Here is a 23291-nt window from a genome sequence, read left to right on the forward strand (position 1 = left end):
GGTTCTTTTAAACGTAACTCAGTACATTAAATATTTGAATATCGGAATTGTATTTTGTTGTATTAAAAGTAAAGTTTAGATGTAAGTAGTTAACCCCCCTATTCCTGGATACGCGTGGGGGAAAGCACGCTGCGCCCCCCACGCGTATCCAGGAATAGGGGGGTTAACTACTGATGTATTAATAGTATCTTTCTACCTATATTTACGTATCGGAAGTATTTTAACGTATATTGAACGCCAAGTTAATTTGTTTTTGTAGTATTTTTCCACCTATATTTGCGTATTGAAATCTATTTTAACGTAGAGTAAGAGTTTTTTTGTATTTCACTACTGAACGTCAAGTATATATATATTTGTATATCGGAATGTAATTTAACGTATTCGTATACCCATTTGAAATGAGCAGCGTTACGTATGTTTAAATTTACCAGGTCCTCATACGGAATCACATGTACTATTAAAATACTTGAGAAAGATCCGTTTCTCCAAATAAAACTTGAGATATTTATTTTAACAAAATACTTGTGATGTTGGCTAAAGAGCCACTTCGGTATATAGAAATTTAATGATATTAAATGAAGTTTATAATTAATTTGATTCTCTTTACCAAAACATTTGGGCCGTAGTAGAGAGAAGGGTCTTTCAGACGACCTAAATTTCTGAACTTTTTATATTCATTATGTTTTGCTTCTTATAACCATATGGATTTCAATACATTTGAAGAAGCGAGTAAAATAGTGGAAGAGTATAATGCGACGTGGCTAGACACAGCCTCTTTGTAACATCTTTGCCATTTAAATAATACTGGCGAAATTAACGGTTAAAATTTTAATTTAATTTGCAAATTAAAATAATGTTTATTTCTTATACCGTAGTTAACTCTATCCTCGCAAGGAATAATATATACCGTTTTACCGGAGTGTTTCAGATAGCGTTTACTTATTCCACACATTCAATCCATTTTTTCCCCTTAAATTGATATAAACTTGTATCCACTAAATTATAGAGAGGATTGGAAGATCATAGTAACAGGGAAAAAGCATTGCTTGGAATTATAGATATTGGGGTGGAGGAGTGGTAAAATTACGGCTCTTCGTTTTTCCAACTGCTTTTCTGATGTAACCAAAAATGGACCAAAATGGACCAGAAGTACCCTAAAAGCGACCAAAGTCACCATTACCGGCCCTATGTACCCTATTTCGGACCAAAAGTACCCTAAACTGGACCTATTAGCTTTATTGTAATGTTAAACTCCCATAGAGATTCCCCTAAAAAGAAAAAACTTGCGGTCCAATTTTGGGTACATCAAGTATTTCGTCACGAACCCTTCATTGATAGTTCACTACCAGCGAAGTTGGCTTGGCGGTTCACCACCGGGTGGCGGCCTTCCACTTTACTGTTTTAGAACCTCCAGCACCACCCCTGCCTTTGACTTTTCACCACCTTCATTAATATAGAGAAAGACAGCTGCCTTCTATAAAGCTTTCATTTTATCGGGGTACATGGGAGGGACGGGAGGGACGGGAGGGACGGCCCTGCCTTTAGCTGTTCACCACCAGCACCACCCCGGAGGGACAGGAGGGACGGGTGGTGGCCTCTCACTGTATACTCCCTGGGACCCACTCGAAGACCCTACTCAGCTTGCAGCTTTTTCATAAAGGAATTATTATATCCAATAAATCACTTCAATCTATCTGGTACGTTCTGAAGTATAAGTATGGAATTAATTATATTTTAATGCACCGTGTAAATCAGGACTGTTTGGAAATTTTCTTTTCGCAACTTCGAACACGTGGTGGGCTTGATGATCACCCGACACCATTAAACGCGATAGCCCGAGTTAAATTATTTCTGGGTAAAAACCCCGGAATCCCACAAATAAATTCCAACACTGTTCTCCTTCCAAAGCCAAAACAAGTACCTCTTAGCCTTCACCACTAACAACACCAAGGTGAAATAAAGATAATCAGAACCTTGAAACAAATAAGCCACTGTATGATTTTAATCACCATGAAGAAGGGGGTATAGAATATTTAGCGGGTTGGGTTGCGAAGAAATATGTTGGTAAATACCCGAACTTAAATTTAAAATCTGAATGCAGATCCATCTTAGAGCATGATTACCCAGTTCCTTCGTGGGTCACGCAACTCTAGTATTTTGGAATAATTGTACCATCAAGTCAATTTTTAAAAGATGTTAAACAATTTGAAACCATTTTTCTTAACCATTGTAAAAATAATGATCTTAAACCAACACTGTCAAATGAGCTTGGAATTGTTCGAAATGTTGCGCATAAGGTGTGTGAGACGCGAGCCCGTAGAAATCTCGCTGCATTACCAATCTAGGGTACGTAGTCTAGATTATCTCTGCGTACGCCAAGAGAGCCAAGGGACTTTCAAATCGGAAACTCTCAGGCCTTCTGAAACTACCCCATACCCCCCCCCCCCTGGAAAGATATAAAATATTATTTCGGGTGTATTGCGGGTTGGGACCAACACGGTCCAACTCTCAGGGGCGACAGATTTTGAGAAACAGACATTTGCGTCACTTTTGAAAATTTGTAATAAAGAAACTAAAAACCAAATCGGAAATCGAAGCCGATTCGATGCGAAAACGCGAATCGTAGCGTTCGTAAAAAAATGCCACGCGTCCCTCGCGCCCGTAACGCGCGCGCAAAAAGCGTCAGAAAAGCGAGAAATAAATCGCCAAAATCAGTTGACGAACCTACCACCCAACCAACTGCTTTTTATTATACATATAGACTAGCCGAGAAGCCCGCCTTACAGGCGGGCCCTCAGCTAGTTGTGTGTTTCAAGGCCCTCCACCCCAGTACGCCCCCCCAACCCTTTTTCCCATGGGATAATTTCCGTGTCACCCTTTACCCCATAGTCGAACCACCGCAATAAGGCCCTTACTCCCCTTTTTTCCCCATGTGATAATTACCGGGGTACCCCCAGTAAGGCCCTTCCTCCCGCTTTTCCCCATGTGACAATTACCGGGGTTCCCCCTCCCCATTTTTATTACTTTCCTCCCTTTTTTCCCATGTTATAATTATGGTACCCACCTCCCCCTTTTCCCCATGTGATAATTACCGTGGTACCCTTTTCCCCATAGTAGAACCACCCCAGTAAGGCCCTTCATCCCCCTTTTCCCAATGTGATAACTACCGGAGTACCCCTCCCCCCTTTTCCCAAGTGATAACTACCGTGGTACCCCTCTTCGCTTTTCCCATGTGATCATTTCCGTAGTGCTCCCCTCCCCATTTCCAATGCGAGAAGTTCCGTGGTACAATTTTACCCGCAAAAATAAATCAAACTCGCAGTCGTACCAAACCCCCCTGTACCACTTTCAACCCCCGGTATCCAATGGCTGATGCATAAAAAAACCTGTACTCCGTTCAACCCCCTGTATCCAATGGCTGATGCAATCTCGTACAACTGGATTATCTATTATTTCAATTGAAAATCAGCGAGTTGCCAGTCTGAACATATTATCCGTAATTGACGCTTTACGAAACAAAAGGCCCGACGAACAGCCTACTTATGAAGTTGTGATGACCCAATTAGATTTTCTTTGAAAAGTTTTCAATACATCAATATTTTAAAATGTGTTGTTTCTTGGACCTACTTTTTATTCTGAACATTAAATAATTTTTCTTAAAATTATTTTGACATAGCTAACCTATCTATTAATAACCGCCAGCCAGCGGCGGCAGAGCGGACCGAGGGGGGGGGGCGCCTTCTGTCAAGTGGTCCCATGGCGCTCATCCAAAGTTACGCCACTGGGTTCTAGCCAAGTATGACCCTCTTTTGTGCGAGCTTCTACAAAAACCAAAAGGTACGACAAAATACTTAAGTCCAAGCATTCAAAATGAATTAATCGAAACCGTTGGAAATTGTGCGCTCCAAAGCATTAAAGATGATTTGGTTAAGGCTCCCTTCTTCTCAATTATAGTTGACACAACACAAGATATATCAAAGAAAGATCAATTTTCCAAACTGTTTCGTTTTGTTAAAATTCTATATGACACATCTGCAGGGAAGCCGGTATCACTCTCTGTGTTAGAATAGTTTTGTGGCTTCACAGTTGTCCATAGTCAAACGTCGGAATCACTTGCAAAGGAAATTTTTACTGATTTTGAGTCTCTCACAACGATTACGAAATTACGCGGTCAAGGCTACGACGGAGCGGCAAATATGAGTGGTAGGTACAACTGCGTGCAGAAGCGAATCAATGATGTACAACCTGCCGCTAGGTATGTGCACTGCGCTGCACACAACGTTAATTTGGTGGTGAATGACGCTGTGAATGACATAAAAGAGATTAAAAACTTTTTTGACCGTGTTCAAGTGCGGTATGTCTTTTTGCGCTATATCACGGTGGAGCCGTCTAGAAAAGGACTCATCATTTTCCTCTCGGACACTAAAACGGTTTGTGTCCAACCCGTTGGTCGTCAAGGAATGACGCACTACTGGCTTTGCGTACCCGATATTTTGATGTGATGAAGCTACTCACATTTTACTCATTCACATCCAAAAAAAGATGAGATCAATGTGGCAATTGGTCTAAAAAGATATTTTGAAACAATTTCGAGTGTAGTGTTAATTGTTACGTTATCAAAAATCTTGGGGCCTTTAAACATCGCATCAAAACTTCTGCAATCCAAGTCAAGTGACATTCAAAAAGCGGTTCAAATTCTCGCTGCAGTGAAGACTGAATTAGAAAACTTACGGGAACACTGGGATATCACTGCCGACGAAGCAAAACAGCTCGCCAAGTGGGGTATTTCCCCGGTATTTTCTGAAGAATGGGTTCGACGCGTTCGGCGCTTCCATGATGAACTATCAAATGACTCACGACTGGATTCGACCGAAAAACGATTTGAAGTAGAGGTTTATAATAGAGTGCTCGACATTATGAGAAGTCAGATCGGAGTGAGGTTTGATTCGCTTATGGAGACAGATATTCTTTTCAAATGCATCCTTTCAATGAGTGAGGAAGAACTCATGGAGGCCGGAAATCGACTAGTAGAAGCTTTTAATTCGGACCTCACGCATGCTCTTTGCGAGGAAGTGATACATTTGAAGTCAGCGATGTCCAATAAACTTGCCGCAATTGAGGACGTAAAAGCGCTGGCGGAGCTGTTATTAATCGATCACTACGAAATTTCGTCTAGTTTCACTGAAATCATCAAGGCATGCCTGTTGTTCTTGACACTACCTGTAACTGTGGCTACAGACGAGCGGAGCTTTTCCAAACTAAAGTTCATAAAAACGTACTTGCGGAGCTCAATGTCGCAATCTCGATTAACTGCATTATCTATTATTTCAATTGAACATCAGCGAGTTTCCATTCTGAACATATTTTGGATATAGGCCTCCGGTGGTATGGTCTCTGTAACTAGGTACACCGGGCTATAAATTCTGACAAACAGTTTGAACATATTATCCGTAATTGACGCTTTTGCGAAACTAAAGGCCCGACGAACAGCCTACTTGTGAAGTCGTGATGACCCAATAACCTTTTCTTTGAAAAGTTTTCGATAAATCAATATTTTAAAATGTGTTGTTTATTAAACCTACTTTGTATTCTGAACATTTAATAATTTTTCTTACTCGATGACGTGTATGGGACGGTCGTTATCCTATAGTGGTTAGTACATTGCGTTGTGGCCGCAATAACCCAGGTTCGAATCCTGGTCCCGGCATTAAACCTCGTTTTTTAAATATTTAGTCATTTTCCTTTTTGGAAACTTATTTGAAATGCGGTGACGTGTAGGAGACGGCCGTGATCGTATAGTGGTTAATATCTTGCGTTGTGGCCGCGATAACCCAGGTTCGAATCCTGTCACAGCATTAAACCAGTTTTTTTAAATATTTAGTCATTATCCTTTTTGGAAACTTATTGGAAACACTGTGACGTGAAGGAGACGGCCGTGATCGCAAGTGGTTAGTGCCTTGCGTTGTGGCCGCAATAAACCAGGTTCGAATCCTGGTCATGGCATTAAACCTCGTTTTTTAAATATTTAGTCATTATCCTTTTTGGAAACTTATTTGAAACACAGTGACCTGATGGAGACGGCCGTGATCGTGTAGTGGTTAGTACCTTGCGTTGTGGCGCAATAAACCAGGTTCGAATCCTGGTCACGGCATTCAACCTCGTTTTTTAAATATTAAGTAATTTTACTTTTTGTAAACTTATTTGAAACAACGTCACGTGGAGGAGACGGCCGTGATCGTATAGTGGTTAGTACCATGCCTTGTGGCCGCCATAACCGTGGTTCGAATCCTGGTCACGGCATTCAACCTCGTTTTTTAAATATTTAGTAATTTTCCTTTTTGGAAACTTGTTTGAAACACCGTGACGTGGAGGAGACGGCCGTAATCGTATAGTGGTTAGTACCTTGCGTTGTGGCCGCAATAACCCAGGTTCGAATCCTGGTCACGGCATTAAACCAGGTTTTTTAAATATTTAGTCATTATCCTTTTTGGAAACTTATTTGAAACACAGTGACGTGAAGGAGACGGCCGTTATCGTATAGTGGTTAGTACCTTGCGTTGTGGCCGCAATAACCCAGGTTCTAATCCTGGTCACGTCATTAAACCTCGTTTTTTAAATATTTAGTAATTTTCCTTTTTGGTAACTTTTTTGAAGCACAGTGACGTGTAGGAGACGGCCGTTATCGTATAGTTATTAGTACCTTGCGTTGTGGCCGCAATAAACCAGGTTCAAATCCTGGTCATGGCATTAAACCTCGTTTTGTAAATATTTAGTCATTTTCCTTTTTGGAAACTTTTTTGAAACACCGATACGTGGAGGAGACGGCTGGGATCTGATAGTGGTTAGTACCTTGCGTTGTGGCCGCAATAACCCAGGTTCGAATCCTGGTCACGGCATTAAACCAGGTTTTTTAAATATTTAGTCATTATCCTTTTTGGAAACTTATTTGAAACACAGTGACGTGGTGGAGACGGCCGTGATCGTGTAGTGGTTAGTACCTTGCGTTGTGGCCGCAATAACCCAGGTTCGAATCCTGGTCACGGCATTAAAACAGGTTTTTTAAATATTTAGTCATTATCCTTTTTGGAAACTTATTTGAAACACAGTGACGTGATGGAGACGGCCGTGATCGTGTAGTGGTTAGTACCTTGCGTTGTGGCGCAATAACCGTGGTTCGAATCCTGGTCACGGCATTAAACCTCATTTTTTAATTATTTAGTAATTTTACTTTTTGGAAACTTATTTGGCACAGTGACGTGTAGGAGACGGCCATGATCGTATAGTGGTAAGTGCCTTGCGTTGTGGCCGCAATAACCCAGGTTCTAATCCTGGTCCCGCCATTAAACCTCGTTTTTTAAATATTTATAAATTTTCCTTTTTGGAAACTTATTTGGAACTTCGTGACGTGGCGGAGACGGCCGTGATCGTATAGTGGTTAGTACCTTGCGTTGTGGCCGCAATAACCCAGGTACGAATCCTGGTCACGGCATGAAACCAGGTTTTTTAAATATTTAGTAATTTTCCTTTTTGGAAACTTTTTTTGAAGCACAGTGACGTGTAGGATACAGTTGTGATCGTATAGTGGTTAGTACCTTGCGTTGTGGCGGCAATAACCCAGGTTCGAATCCTGGTCACGGCATTAAACCTCATTTTTTAATTATTTAGTAATTTTACTTTTTGGAAACTTATTTGGCACAGTGACGTGTAGGAGACGGCCATGATCGTATAGTGGTAAGTGCCTTGCGTTGTGGCCGCAATAACCCAGGTTCTAATCCTGGTCCCGGCATTAAACCTCGTTTTTTAAATATTTATAAATTTTCCTTTTTGGAAACTTATTTGGAACATCGTGACGTAAAGGAGGCGGCCGTGATCGTATAGTGGTTAGTACCTTGCGTTGTGGCCGCAATAACCCAGGTTCGAATCCTCGTCACGGCATTAAACCAGGTTTTTTAAATATTTAGTAATTTTCCTTTTTGGAAACTTTTTTGAAGCGTAGTGACGTGGCGGAGACAGCCGTGATCGTATAGTGGTTAGTACCTTGCGTTGTGGACGCTATAACCCAGGTTCGAATCCTGGTCACGGCATTAAACCAGTTTTTTTAAATATTTAGTCATTATCCTTTTTGGAAACTTATTTGAAACACAGTGACGTGATGGAGACGGCCGTGATCGTGTAGTGGTTAGTACCTTGCGTTGTGGCCGCAATAACCCAGGCTCAAATCCTGGTCCCGGCATTAAACCTCATTTTTTAATTATTTAGTAATTTTCCTTTTTGGAAACTTATTTGACACAGTGACGTGGAGGAGACGGCCGTGATCGTATAGTGGTAAGTACCTTGCGTTGTGGCCGCAATAACCCAGGTTCGAATCCGGGTCACGGCCTGAAACCAGGTTTTTTAAATATTTAGTAATTTTCCTTTTTGGAAACTTTTTTTGAAGCACAGTGACGTGTAGGATACAGTTGTGATCGTATAGTGGTTAGTACCTTGCGTTGTGGCGGCAATAACCCAGGTTCGAATCCTGGTCACGGCATAAAACCAGTTTTTTTAAATATTTAGTCATTATCCTTTTTGGAAACTTATTTGAAACACAGTGACATAAAGGAGACGGCCGTTATCGTATAGTGGTAAGTACCTTGCGTTGTGGCCGCAGTAACCCAGGTTCGAATCCTGGTCACGGCATTAATTATCTTTTTCTAAATATTTAGTAATTTTCATTTTTCAAAATTTATTTGAAACTTAAAGACGTGTAGGAGGCGGCCGTGAACGTATAGTAGTCAGTACCTTGCGTTGTGGCCGCAATAACCCAGTTTCGGATCCTGGTCACGGCATTAAACCTCGTTTTTTAAATATTTACTAATTTTCTTTTTTCAAAATTTACTTGAAACGCAGTGGCGTGAAGGAGACGGCCGTGATCGTGTAGTGGTTAGTACCTTGCGTTGTGGCCGCAATAACCGTGGTTCGAATCCTGGTCACGGCATTAAACCTCATTTTTTAATTATTTAGTAATTTTCCTTTTTGGAAACTTATTTGGCACAGTGACGTGTAGGAGACGGCCATGATCGTATAGTGGTAAGTACCTTGCGTTGTGGCCGCAATAACCCAGGTTCTTATCTTGGTCCCGCCATTAAACCTCGTTTTTTAAATATTTATAAATTTTCCTTTTTGGAAACTTATTTGGAACTTCGTGACGTAAAGGAGGCGGCCGTGATCGTATAGTGGTTAGTACCTTGCGTTGTGGCCGCAATAATCCAGGTTCGAATCCTCGTCACGGCATTAAACTAGGTTTTTTAAATATTTAGTAATTTTCCTTTTTGGAAACTTTTTTTGAAGCACAGTGACGTGTAGGACACGGTCGTGATCGTATAGTGGTAAGTACCTTGCGTTGTGGCGCAATAACCGTGGTTCGAATCTTGGTCATGGCATTAAACCTCGTTTTTTAAATATTTAGTAATTTTCCTTTTTGGAAACTTTTTTGAAGCACAGTGACGTGTAGGAGACGGCCGTTATCGTATAGTTATTAGGACCTTGCGTTGTGGCCGCAATAAACCAGGTTCAAATCCTGGTCATGGCATTAAACCTCGTTTTGTAATTATTTAGTAATTTTCCTTTTTGGAAACTTTTTTGAAACACCGATACGTGGAGGAGACGGCCGGGATCGTATAGTGGTTAGTACCTTGCGTTGTGGCCGCAATAACACAGGTTCGAATCCTGGTCACGGCATTAAACCAGGTTTTTTAAATATTTAGTCATTATCCTTTTGGGAAACTTATTTGAAACACAGTGATGTGATGGAGACGGCCGTGATCGTGAAGTGGTTAGTACCTTGCGTTGTGGCGCAATAACCCAGGTTCTAATCCTGGTCCCGGCATTAAACCTCGTTTTTTAAATATTTATAAATTTTCCTTTTTGGGAACTTATTTGAAACACATTGCCGTGGCGGAGACGGCCGTGATCGTATAGTGGTTAGTACCTTGCGTTGTGGCCGCAATAACCCAGGTTCGAATCCTGGTCACGGCATTAAACCTCGTTTTTTAAATATTTATAAATTTTCCTTTTTGCAAACTTATTTGGAACTTTGTGACGTGGAGGAGACGGCCGTGATCGTATAGTGGTTAGTACCTTGCGTTGTGGCCGCAATAGCCCAGGTTCGAATCCGGGTCACGGCATTAAACTAGGTTTTTTAAATATTTAGTAATTTTCCTTTTTGGAAACTTTTTTTTGAAGCACAGTGACGTGTAGGAGACGGCCGTTATCGTATAGTTATTAGTACCTTGCGTTTTGGCCGCAATAAACCAGGTTCAAATCCTGGTCATGGCATTAAACCTCGTTTTGTAAATATTTAGTAATTTTCCTTTTTGGAAACTTTTTTGAAACGCCGCTACGTGATGGAGACGGCCGTGATCGTATAGTGGTTAGTAACTTGCGTTGTGGCCGCAGTAACCCAGGTTCGAATCCTGGTCACGGCATTAAACCAGGTTTTTTAAATATTTAGTCATTATCCTTTTTGGAAACTTATTTGAAACACAGTGACGTGCAGGAGACGGCCTAGATCGTATAGTGGTAAGTACCATGCGTTGTGGCTGCAGAAACCCAGGTTCGAATCCTGGTGGCATTAAACCTCGTTTTTTAAATATTTACTATTTTTCCTTTTTCAAAATTTATTTGAAACGCAGTGGCGTGAAGGAGACGACCGTGGTCGTATAGTGGTTAGTACCTTGCGTTGTGGCCGCAATAACCCAAGTTCGAATCCTGGTCACGGCATTAAACCAGGTTTTTTAAATATTTAGTCATTTTCCTTTTTGGAAACTTATTTGAAACACTTTGCCGTGGCGGAGACGGCCGTGATCGTATAGTGGTTAGTACCTTGCGTTGTGGCCGCAATAACCCACGTACGAATCCTGGTCACGACATTAAACCAGTTTTTTAAATATTTAGTCATTATCCTTTTTGGAAACTTATTTGAAACACAGTGACGTATAGGAGACGGCCGTTATCGTATAGTGGTAAGTACCTTGCGTTGTGGCCGCAATAACCCAGGTTCTAATCCTGGTCCCGCCATTAAACCTCGTTTTTTAAATATTTATAAATTTTCCTTTTTGGAAACTTATTTGGAACTTCGTGACGTGGAGGAGACGGCCGTGATCTTTTAGTGGTTAGTACCTTGCGTTGTGGCCGCAATAACCCAGGTTCGAAACCTGGTCACGGCATGAAACCAGAATTTTTAAATATTTAGTCATTATCCTTTTTGGAAACTTATTTGAAACACAGTGACGTGTAGGAGACGGCCGTGATCGTATAGTGGTAAGTACCATGCGTTGTGGCCGCAGTAACCCAGGTTCGAATCCTGGCGGCATTATACCTCGTTTTTTAAATATTTACTATTTTTCCTTTTTCAAAATTTATTTGAAACGCAGTGACGTGAAGGAGACGACCGTGATCGTATAGTGGTTAGTACCTTGCGTTGTGGCCGCAATTACCCAAGTTCGGATCCTGGTCACGGCATGAAACCAGGTTTTTTAAATATTTAGTCATTATCCTTTTTGGAAACTTATTTGAAACACTGTGACGTGGAGGAGACGGTCGTCATCTTATAGTGGTTAGTACCTTGCGTTGTGGCCGCAATAACCCAGGTTCGAATCCTGGTCACGGCATGAAACCAGGTTTTTTAAATATTTAGTCATTATCCTTTTTGGAAACTTATTTGAAACACAGTGACGTGAAGGAGACGGCCGTTATCGTATAGTGGTAAGTACCTTGCGTTTTGGCCGCAGTAACCCAGGTTCGAATCCTGGTCACGGCATTAATTATCTTTTTCTAAATATTTAGTAATTTTCATTTTTCAAAATTTATTTGAAACTTAAAGACGTGTAGGAGGCGGCCGTGTACGTATAGTGGTCAGTACCTTGCGTTGTGGCCGCAATTACCCAAGTTCGGATCCTGGTCACGGCATTAAACCAGGTCTTTTAAATATTTAGTCATTATCCTTTTTGGAAACTTATTTGAAACACAGTGACGTGTAGGAGACGGCCGTGATCGTATAGTGGTAAGTACCATGCGTTGTGGCCGCAATAACCGTGGTTCGAATCCTGGTCACGGCATTAAACCTCGTTTTTTAAATATTTAGTAATTTTCCTTTTTGGAAACTTATTTGAAACAACGTGACGTGGAGGAGACGGCCGTCATCGTATTGTGGTTAGTACCTTGCGGTGTGGCCGCAATAACCGTGGTTCGAATCCTGGTCACGGCATTAAACATCGTTTTTTAAATATTTAGTAATTTTCCTGTTTGGAAACTTATTTGAAACACTTTGCCGTGGCGGAGACGGCCATGATCGTATAGTGGTAAGAACCTTGCGTTATGGCCGCAGTAACCCAGGTTCGGGGAGTCTCGCTTGAGCTTTTGTAGAGTGCGGTTGCCGATTTTTCCGCTCCGTTTTTCTAGTCTCTTCCTGCGTTTAAGCCTAGGCTTAGTGTTTTTTAAATTTTATTTAGTATTCTATAATCCCAGTTTATTGAGTTGTTAATTAATTTTTAATCTTTGACCCTGCATTGCAGGGTCTTTAACCCCTTTAACTAATTTAAATTATGGAAGTTTTAAGACGTACGGTTTTCGTCGCTTCTGAAGCGACGGCCGTTAATTTGGTAGAAGATGATTTGAAAGCGCATTTTGGTTTGAATTCATTTTCGTCAGTGGTCGCTACTTTGGGTGGCTTTTTTGTCACATTTATAACATTGGAAGATGCGGATACTTGCGTTGAACATGGTATGGAGATTGGAGGCGTTGAATGTGTCGTTGCAAAGGTTGGGAGCCGCGAGGTTTTGATGACGTTATCTGGTCTACCGGAATTTGTCACTGATGAAGCGGTGAAAGATAAGTTTGTCAGCATGAAATGCGAGGTAAAGTCTGACGTGATGTGAGCGCGGGAAAATGGAAAATATTACGGTCAACGGTCGATAAAAGTGTCATTACCGGAGGGCGTGTCAAGTTTACCTTATACTATTCGTATTCGTGATGTCTTGGGTCTTGAAACTAATTACCGTCTCCGCCACGACCGTCAGGCCAAGGTCTGTAACAAATGTTTTTCCACATCTCATTTATATCGCCAATGCCCCGATTTTCGTTGTCGAAAGTGCGACCTTCAAGGTCACGGAATCCGTCAATGTCCGGATTGGGAGAAGGGCGCCCAAGGCCGGCCTGCTCAAGTCAACGAAAAAGTGGGCCACGCTATTGTTCATGAATTGCCGATGGATCAGGGGGAAGCGGTGAATCCACAACTTCCACCCGACGTGGATGCGGTTACTCCTAAAGAAATGCCTGATAAAAAACCCTCCTCAAATTTATCGTTCAGCGCAGCTAAGAGACCGATTTCTACTTCCACTGGTAGTGATGATGGTGTCCGCCACACTGGTAATTTGTCTTTGTCCGCTTCGACTAGTAAATCGTCATATTCTAAAAGGCTCCGTGACAATAAAACTTTTGAGAAGGCCATAGCTATCAGGCGTTTTGGTTCGTGGGAAAAGCTTCGGATGGAGGCTCCAGAGAACGGGGATCAGTTGGCGGCGACGGAGAAAGTGGATGGCGGTGGGACCTAAGTCACTATGATGCGTTTGGCCAGTTGTAATATTCGCGGACTGCGGGATGATCAGAAGATTTTAGAGTTTTTGGAACTTAGTAAGCCGTATGACATTATTTGCCTTCAGGAGACGCATTGGTTAGCGGAGCACGCGCATTGGTTTAAGTCTCTATGGCGTGGTCAAGTATTTTTTGACAATGATTCGACGACCGGATTTCGCGGCGTGGCAACGCTTGTTCGGCCGAGTTTGTCTGCTATCGCTTCACGCGTGATCGTCAGTAATGAGGGACGGTTCGTTATTGTATCGCTTAACTTCGATGATGTGTCGATAGATATTGTTAACGCGTATTTACCTAATGACGCGAATGATCGGGTTCCTTTTTTCGCGCGGCTCCGAAATGAGGTTTCTCGTTTGCAGCGTCCAGTAGTCGTGGGAGATTTTAATGATGTCGTTAGTCGCACCCGGGACCGTTATCCTATTCCGCTGGCAGCATCTCGTTTACGCCCTACAGAACTCTTCCACTTCATAAGCTCGCTCCATCTCGTTGATGTCTGGAGGGTCACGCATCCCCACGTGTTTGACTGGTCATGGACTGGTTATGTTTTCGGGAAGTATGTACAATCGCGTATCGATTATATTTTTGTCCCCGAGTCGGAACGTAAAAATGTCCAGATTTGTCAAATTCTGCCGTTTTCGCTATCGGATCACAAACTTGTGGAACTGCGTTTTCATCTCGACGGGATAGCCATAGGACCTGGTACGTGGTCTTTCAACGCAAGCTTTCTCGAATCGGATTCGTATCGTGACGCTGTGAGTCGCATTATTCGTCGTAGTCGTACTTGGCCGGAATTCTCCACGTCGGTCATTGCCTGGTACGAGAGGTTGAAGACTTCGTTGCGTGATCACGCTATGTTTTTTGGAAAATTACAAGCTACGCGTAGTCGCGAGCGTCGTACTGCGTTACGGTTAGCGGTAGACCAAGCTCATGTTGATTTCCGTAATGGTCTCATTGACGCGTCGGAGTTGACTTCTAAGATCGACGATCTTAATTTCTTTGATCGGAATTCCCTCCGGGGGGCCGTGATCCGTTCCAATCAATTGTGGCGGACGGACGGTGAACAGCCGACTGCCTATTTTTTACGCTTAGAAAAGTATCGCCAATGAAAGAAAAATGTACGGTATATCTATTCCGCGTCGCGCACTCTACTAGTAGATCCGTCGGATGTTCGTCATAGAATTTTCGAGCATTTTAGCGATATGTACAGAAGTCAACCTGTCAATCGCTTTTCGGTGGAGGAATACGCGGCGCATCTTCCAACTCGGTTATCGGACGACGCAAGTGCTATCTGTGATAGCCCGGTGACTTGGACGGATGTTACGTTAACCCTGGGGCAGCTTCCCAGTGGTAAGAGTCCAGGGAAGGATGGACTTACCAATGAATTTTGGAAATTCGTTCTTCCGCAAATTAAGGTTGAGTTTCTGGCGCTGATATCTTTTTGCCAGGCGGAGGGTTGCTTGCCTCCAAGTATGAAAGAAGGTATGATCGTGCTGCTGCCTAAGAGCGGCGACTTACGCTACGTTTCAAACTGGCGTCCCATCACGCTCCTCAATGCTGATTATAAGATTCTCGCGAAGATCCAGGCGATGCGGCTTTCGGCGGTTTTGCCGACGATAATTTCGGATCGTCAGACCGGCGCGATTAAAGGTCGTGGGGCAATAAATACCCCTTCACTTTTACTTGACACTATCGATTACCTTCAAGGTGTAGACTCTGGTGGCATCCTGTTGAAGTTGGACTTGTCCAAAGCGTTCGATTGCGTGTCTTGGCCGTATCTCTTTGCTGTCTTGCGGGCTTTTGGGTTCGGGCCAACTTTTTGTGGGTTGATTCAAACGTTTCTCATCGGTAGCAGGTCATGTTTGAAGATTAATGGCTATCTAACCGATTTTTTCCAACTCGGACGCTCGGTTCGTCAGGGTTGTCCGCTTAGCCCCCTTCTTTACGTTCTAACATCCGAAGCCTTAGTTTTCGCGTTGGAGCGTCGACGGTCTATTGTCCGAGTTTCGTGGCCGGGCATCCATTCGGCTCCTCTTTTGCGCATTCACGTAGTCGTTCGCGACCGGCAGTCGGTGGAGGAGGTTGTTGCTGAATATAACCGCTTTTCGGAAGGTTCGGGCGCAGTTTTAAATTTGGCCAAGTGGCGCAGTTTATGGCTTGTCTCAGATCGTTCCAATGTCCCTGAAGTAATATCTGGGATAACTATTTCTTCGGATCCGCTAGAGGTTCTTGGCGTTTATGTTGGTTCGTCTCACAATGATACTCTGGAACTTAATTGGTCTTCGCGTTTAGAAAAATTTAAAAAAGTTTTACGAACTTGGCAAGCGCGGCATTTAACGGTTACCGGCAAAGTTATTTTAGTTAACACTTTGGCTATGTCCATTTTGTGGCATACTCTTCGATCGGTTCCGTTTCCTGACCGTTACGCGGCGGAGTTCCGCAAAGTGGCGTTGGCGTTCATCTGGGGTTCTAAGGCCCATAAGGTTTCGTACGATACTCTTACTCGCCTTAAGCGTTTGGGTGGCTATGGACTGATTGATTTGAAATGGAAAACGTGCGCGTTCCGTTTGAAGGAGTTGCAGGCGATTCTGTGCGCGGATTGTCCTTCTTGGCAGAGAGATCTTGCCGTGGCACTCTTGAATCCTTTTGACGGTACTTCCAGCCCGGAATTAATGTTTTACGGTGCCAGTTAACTCAGCCGTTATTAAGTCGTCTTTCTCCGCGTTATCGCGAAATGTGGATTGACTGGAAGACATTTCTCACTTCGCAGAATTTACGTCTACAGATGGCGGCTGATCCGTTCCACGAGCCGGTGTTTTATAGTCAGCGTGTTGATCTATCTACTCTGACTTCGCGGTCACGGCTTCCGTTTCTTTCGCATGGCCTACTATGTCTCCGCGATTTTTGTTACGAAGTCATACCTGGTTTTCTTCCAGAGGACAGTGTATTGGAACTATGCGATATTGATGCCTCGATGCAGCGGGCTCTGGATGTCAAACGCGTTTATTCCGTTATTAAAGAATCTTTGCCGAAAGTTTTTTTCGACCGCGTGTACGCTTCTTCGTCGCGGGTTCCAGTCGAGAACGCAATACGTGTTTTTTCCAAAGACAACACCGAATTCGATTATTTGGCGGCCTCGGCTAAAGAACTATATCAGCGCTACCTTTCGGTTCGAAATTACGAGTCATCCGGTGAGCTTCAGTGGCGGGAATATTTAGGAGGTCCCTTACCGAAACCAGGATGGAGTTGGTTAAAAGGACGAGTTTAAAGTCCCGAACAACGCGATAATAATTTAAGAATTGTTCATCACGCGCTATTTCTTAAGAAACGTATTCATTTGTTCGATCCGCAGATCTCTCCCATGTGTACTTTTTGTAAAAACGCAGAAGAAACATTATCACATATATTATTTGGGTGTAGCATTGTTGAGGCCTGGTGGTCATGGCTATTTAATGATAAACTTGGTTTAAAAGTCGATTATTTTACCAATCCCGGCTTTGTTCGAAATTGTTTTATTGTTTTTCAAGGTAAATGCCCGATATCTTTAAATGGTCACGAGTTAAAAATAATACATTTCATGGTATCTCTTTTAAAGTATCTTATTCTGGACTGCCGTTCCTTTTCTAATTTCAATCAAAACATACCTCTCGTAGTAGTTCAACATAGATTTTATGCAAAAATTAAATGCGAAATACGTAAATCCATTAAAATTTTTAAAGATAAAGATAAAGAATTTACTAACATGTTGTCTAAAATATTTTAAGAACTCTAATTTAACAGTGTCAATAGTCTTTAAAAAGCACTCCAGTCTGTTTTAAGGGGTTAACTATTGTTCTTTAATTGCATTCATATATATATATATATATATATAGCATTCCAAGAGTATTTTTTGGGTTAGAATTCCTGTATTTTTATGACTGTTGTTATTCTTTTGTTAATATTGGTCTCGCAACTTTTGTAATATACACTAAAATTGTATTTTTTAATGATATAATTTAAAAAAAAAGTGGTTAGTACCTTGCGTTGTGGCCGCAATAACCCAGGTACGAATCCTGGTCACGACATTAAACCAGGTTTTTTAAATATTTAGACATTATCCTTTTTGGAAACTTATTTGAAACACAGTGACGTAAAGGAGACGGCCGTTATCGTATAGTGGTAAGTACCTTGCGTTGTGGCCGCAGTAACCCAGGTTCGAATCCTGGTCACGGCATTAAACCAGGTTTTTTAAATATTTAGTCATTATCCTTTTTGGAAACTTATTTGAAACACAGTGACGTAAAGGAGACGGCCGTTATCGTATAGTGGTAAGTACCTTGCGTTGTGGCCGCAGTAACCCAGGTTCGAATCCTGGTCACGGCATTAATTATCTTTTTCTAAATATTTAGTAATTTTCATTTTTCAAAATTTATTTGAAACTTAAAGACGTGTAGGAGGCGGCCGTGTACGTATAGTAGTCAGTACCTTGCGTTGTGGCCGCAATAACCCAGTTTCGGATCCTGGTCACGGCATTAAACCTCGTTTTTGAAATATATACTAATTTTCCTTTTTCAAAATTTACTTGAAACACAGTGACGTGAAGGAGACGGCCGTGATCGTGTAGTGGTTAGTACCAAGCGTTGTGGCCGCAGTAACCCAGGTTCGAATCCTGGTCACGGCATTAAACCTCATTTTTTAATTATTTATAAATTTTCCTTTTTGGAAACTTATTTGGAACTTCGTGACGTGGAGGAGGCGGCCGTGATCGTATAGTGGTTAGTACCTTGCGTTGTGGCCGCAATAACCCAGGTTCGAATCCTGGTCACGGCATGAAACCAGGTTTTTTAAATATTTAGTCATTATCCTTTTTGGAAACTTATTTGAAACACAGTGACGTGTAGGAGACGGCCGTGATCGTATAGTGGTAAGTACCAAGCGTTGTGGCCGCAGTAACCCAGGTTCGAATCCTGGCGGCATTAAACCTCTTTTTTTAAATATTTACTATTTTCCTTTTTAAAAATTTATTTGATACGCAGTGACGTGAAGGAGACGACCGTGGTCGGATAGTGGTTAGTACCTTGCGTTGTGGCCGCAATAACCGTGGTTCAAATCCTGGTCACGGCAATAAACCTCGTTTTTTAAATATTTAGTAATTTTCCTTTTTGGAAACTTATTTGAAACACTTTGCAGTGGAGGAAACGGCCGTGATCGTATAGTGGTTAGTACCTTGCGTTGTGGCCGCAATAACCCAGGTACGAATCCTGGTCACGACATTAAACCAGGTTTTTTAAATATTTAGTCATTATCCTTTTTGGAAACTTATTTGAAACACAGTGACGTGAAGGAGACGGCCGATATCGTATAGTGGTAAGTGCCTTGCGGTGTGGCCGCAGTAACCCAGGTTCAAATCCTGGTCACGGCATTAATTATCTTTTTCTAAATATTTAGTAATTTTCATTTTTCAAAATTTATTTGAAACTTAAAGACGTGTAGGAGGCGGCCGTGTACGTATAGTGGTCAGTACCTTGCGTTGTGGCCGCAATAACCCAGGTTCGAATCCTGGTCACGGCATTAAACCTCATTTTTTAATTATTTATAAATTTTCCTTTTTGGAAACTTATTTGGAACTTCGTGACGTGGAGGAGGCGGCCGTGATCGTATAGTGGTTAGTACCTTGCGTTGTGGCCGCAATAACCCAGGTTCGAATCCTGGTCACGGCATGAAACCAGGTTTTTTAAATATTTAGTCATTATCCTTTTTGGAAACTTATTTGAAACACAGTGACGTGTAGGAGACGGCCGTGATCGTATAGTGGTAAGTACCAAGCGTTGTGGCCGCAGTAACCCAGGTTCGAATCCTGGCGGCATTAAACCTCTTTTTTTAAATATTTACTATTTTCCTTTTTAAAAATTTATTTGATACGCAGTGACGTGAAGGAGACGACCGTGGTCGGATAGTGGTTAGTACCTTGCGTTGTGGCCGCAATAACCGTGGTTCAAATCCTGGTCACGGCAATAAACCTCGTTTTTTAAATATTTAGTAATTTTCCTTTTTGGAAACTTATTTGAAACACTTTGCAGTGGAGGAAACGGCCGTGATCGTATAGTGGTTAGTACCTTGCGTTGTGGCCGCAATAACCCAGGTACGAATCCTGGTCACGACATTAAACCAGGTTTTTTAAATATTTAGTCATTATCCTTTTTGGAAACTTATTTGAAACACAGTGACGTGAAGGAGACGGCCGATATCGTATAGTGGTAAGTGCCTTGCGGTGTGGCCGCAGTAACCCAGGTTCAAATCCTGGTCACGGCATTAATTATCTTTTTCTAAATATTTAGTAATTTTCATTTTTCAAAATTTATTTGAAACTTAAAGACGTGTAGGAGGCGGCCGTGTACGTATAGTGGTCAGTACCTTGCGTTGTGGCCGCAGTAACCCAGGTTCGAATCCTGGTCACGGCATTAAACCTCATTTTTTAATTATTTATAAATTTTCCTTTTTGGAAACTTATTTGGAACTTCGTGACGTGGAGGAGGCGGCCGTGATCGTATAGTGGTTAGTACCTTGCGTTGTGGCCGCAATAACCCAGGTTCGAATCCTGGTCACGGCATGAAACCAGGTTTTTTAAATATTTAGTCATTATCCTTTTTGGAAACTTATTTGAAACACAGTGACGTGTAGGAGACGGCCGTGATCGTATAGTGGTAAGTACCAAGCGTTGTGGCCGCAGTAACCCAGGTTCGAATCCTGGCGGCATTAAACCTCTTTTTTTAAATATTTACTATTTTCCTTTTTAAAAATTTATTTGATACGCAGTGACGTGAAGGAGACGACCGTGGTCGGATAGTGGTTAGTACCTTGCGTTGTGGCCGCAATAACCGTGGTTCAAATCCTGGTCACGGCAATAAACCTCGTTTTTTAAATATTTAGTAATTTTCCTTTTTGGAAACTTATTTGAAACACTTTGCAGTGGAGGAAACGGCCGTGATCGTATAGTGGTTAGTACCTTGCGTTGTGGCCGCAATAACCCAGGTACGAATCCTGGTCACGACATTAAACCAGGTTTTTTAAATATTTAGTCATTATCCTTTTTGGAAACTTATTTGAAACACAGTGACGTGAAGGAGACGGCCGATATCGTATAGTGGTAAATGCCTTGCGTTGTGGCCGCAGTAACCCAGGTTCAAATCCTGGTCACGGCATTAATTATCTTTTTCTAAATATTTAGTAATTTTCATTTTTCAAAATTTATTTGAAACTTAAAGACGTGTAGGAGGCGGCCGTGTACGTATAGTGGTCAGTACCTTGCGTTGTGGCCGCAGTAACCCAGGTTCGAATCCTGGTCACGGCATTAATTATCTTTTTCTAAATATTTACTAATTTTCCTTTTTCAAAATTTACTTGAAACGCAGTGACGTGAAGGAGACGGCCGTCATCGTATAGTGGTTAGTACCTTGCGTTGTGGCCGCAATAACCCAGGTTCGAATCCTGGTCACGGCTTTAAACCAGGTTTTTTAAATATTTAGTCATTATCCTTTTTGGAAACTTATTTGAAACAACGTGACGTGAAGGAGACGGCCGTCATCGTATAGTGGTTAGTACCTTGCGTTGTGGCCGCAATAACCGTGGTTCGAATCCTGGTCACGGCATTAAACCTCGTTTTTTAAATATTTACTAATTTTCCTTTTTGGAAACTTATTTGGAACTACGAGACGTGGAGGAGACGGCCGTGATCGTATAGTGGTTAGTACCTTGCGTTGTGGCCGCAATAACCGTGGTTCGAATCCTGGTCACGGCATTCAACCTCGTTTTTTAAATATTTAGTAATTTTCCTTTTTGGAAACTTATTTGAAACACCGTGACGTTGAGGAGACGGCCGTCATCTTATAGTGGTTAGTACCTTGCGTTGTGGCCGCAATAACCCAGGTTCGAATCCTGGTCACGGCATTCAACCTCGTTTTTTAAATATTTAGTAATTTTCCTTTTTGGAAACTTATTTGAAACACTGTGACGTGGAGGAGACTGCCGTCATCTTATAGTGGTTAGTACCTTGCGTTGTGGCCGCAATAACCCAGGTTCGAATCCTGGTCACGGCATTCAACCTCGTTTTTTAAATATTTAGTAATTTTCCTTTTTGGAAACTTATTTGAAACACTGTGACGTGGAGGAGACGGTCGTCATCTTATAGTGGTTAGTACCTTGCGTTGTGGCCGCAATAACCCAGGTTCGAATCCTGGTCACGGCATTGAACCAGGTTTTTTAAATATTTAGTCATTTTACTTTTTGGAAACTTATTTGAAACAACGTGACGTGGAGGAGACGGCCGTCATCTTATAGTGGGTAGTACCTTGCGTTGTGGCCGCAATAACCGTGGTTCGAATCCTGGTCACGGCATTCAACCTCGTTTTTTAAATATTTAGTAATTTTCCTTTTTGGAAACTTATTTGAAACACTGTGACGTGGAGGAGACGGCCGTGATCGTATAGTGGTTAGTACCTTGCGTTGTGGCCGCAAAGAGAGGGGGATGTCCTTCTGGTGATTGAGAATTTCATTCTCAATCACCAGAAGGACACAAAGCTGTAGCTCCCGCCGTTCACCCGCGCCTCTCCCCCATCTCAATCACCAGAATTTCTAATCACCAGATTCTCGTTCACCCGCTCTCCCGTTCCTCCCTTAATCACCAGAATTTCTAATCACCAGATTCTCGTTCACCCGCTCTCCCGTTCCTCCCTTAATCACCAGAATTTCTAATCACCAGATACTCTCTCTCTCGTTCACCAGCTGCTTTACCCCATCTCTAGACAATAAAAACAACCATAATTGTTATCTCTCATACTATCGCTCCCAATCGCTAGAAATTGGCTTTTTCCCCATTCGCTATAAATCGCAGCAGTTTGCCAGAATTAGTTTTATCTCTCCGAAATAATTAATGTACCCAAAATTGGACCGCCAGTTTATTATTCTTTTTAGGGGAATCTCTATGGGAGTTTAACATTACAATAAAGCTAAAAGGTCCAGTTTGGGGTACATTTGGTCCGAAATGGGGTACATAGGGCCGAAAATGGTGACTTTGGTCGTTTTTGGGGTACATTTGGTCCATTTTGGTCCATTTTTGGGTACATCCCTGCTTTCCCCCATCCCCATTCACTGGATACTTTATCTCTCGTTCACCAGCTCCTTTTCCCCATTGCTATCCCCATTCACTGGATACTTTATCTCTCTCTCTCTCTCGTTCACCCGCTCCTTTCCCCCGTTGCTACCCCGATTCACAGGTCCCATTCACCGGAAGTACATAAAACTCTTTTCCCCCATTCACTGGCTCCTTTCCCCCTTCCAACCCTCCCCATTCTCCAAAATTAGTTTTGCTGGTGCAGATATCTGGAGATTAGATTTTACCCGTTTGCTTATCGCTTCCGAACTCCATAATTTCTAATCTCTAGGCAATAAAAACAAGTTATTTACATTTAATTTTTTATGTTAGAACTTTATTTTACATGTTAGTAGGTACTATCAGATATTCCATTAGATGGTTATCTTGTACATAACACAATTAAAACAAATTAAAGTAGTTAAGTTTACAGGCATTTAAATGGGGTGAAACGATCTCCTGCAACTTAATTTAATTAAAAGTTCTAACTCACGTATTTGTAGCTAACAGCAGTATCGTCTTCTTCTTCTTCTTC

General features: G+C 42.1%; 1 protein-coding gene and 5 non-coding genes across 6 annotated transcripts; all 6 read left to right on the top strand.

The window, feature by feature from the left end:
- The first annotated feature begins 4196 nt into the window (after positions 1-4196).
- Positions 4197-5375, top strand: LOC149945992 (zinc finger MYM-type protein 1-like). The gene is made up of 2 exons (XM_090170701.1): positions 4197-4498; positions 4574-5375. The coding sequence occupies exons 1-2, from the start codon at positions 4197-4199 to the stop codon at positions 5373-5375; spliced, it is 1104 nt and encodes a 367-aa protein (XP_090026827.1).
- A 1598-nt stretch (positions 5376-6973) lies between these two features.
- Positions 6974-7045, top strand: TRNAH-GUG (transfer RNA histidin (anticodon GUG)). Its single transcript has one exon. It is a non-coding gene; the product is annotated as a tRNA-His (tRNA).
- Positions 7046-9945: 2900 nt separating this feature from the next.
- TRNAH-GUG (transfer RNA histidin (anticodon GUG)) lies at positions 9946-10017 on the top strand. Its single transcript has one exon. It is a non-coding gene; the product is annotated as a tRNA-His (tRNA).
- Positions 10018-18366: 8349 nt separating this feature from the next.
- On the top strand, positions 18367-18438 carry TRNAH-GUG (transfer RNA histidin (anticodon GUG)). The gene has a single exon. It is a non-coding gene; the product is annotated as a tRNA-His (tRNA).
- An 818-nt stretch (positions 18439-19256) lies between these two features.
- TRNAH-GUG (transfer RNA histidin (anticodon GUG)) lies at positions 19257-19328 on the top strand. Its single transcript has one exon. It is a non-coding gene; the product is annotated as a tRNA-His (tRNA).
- An 818-nt stretch (positions 19329-20146) lies between these two features.
- Positions 20147-20218, top strand: TRNAH-GUG (transfer RNA histidin (anticodon GUG)). Its single transcript has one exon. It is a non-coding gene; the product is annotated as a tRNA-His (tRNA).
- Positions 20219-23291: the final 3073 nt, after the last annotated feature.

Source organism: Leiobunum rupestre, chromosome 4, assembly GCF_980474605.1.
Source record: "Leiobunum rupestre chromosome 4, qqLeiRupe1.1.hap1, whole genome shotgun sequence".
Lineage (NCBI taxonomy): Eukaryota > Metazoa > Arthropoda > Arachnida > Opiliones > Sclerosomatidae > Leiobunum > Leiobunum rupestre.

Excerpts from the sequence above, each read along its gene's own strand:
- LOC149945992 (XM_090170701.1), top strand. The coding sequence starts at position 4,197 with ATGAGTGGTAGGTACAACTGCGTGCAGAAGCGAATCAATGATGTACAA. Across the intron at positions 4,499-4,573 it reads TGCGTACCCGATATTTTGAT|ATATTTTGAAACAATTTCGA; the intron begins GTGATGAAGCTA and ends TGGTCTAAAAAG.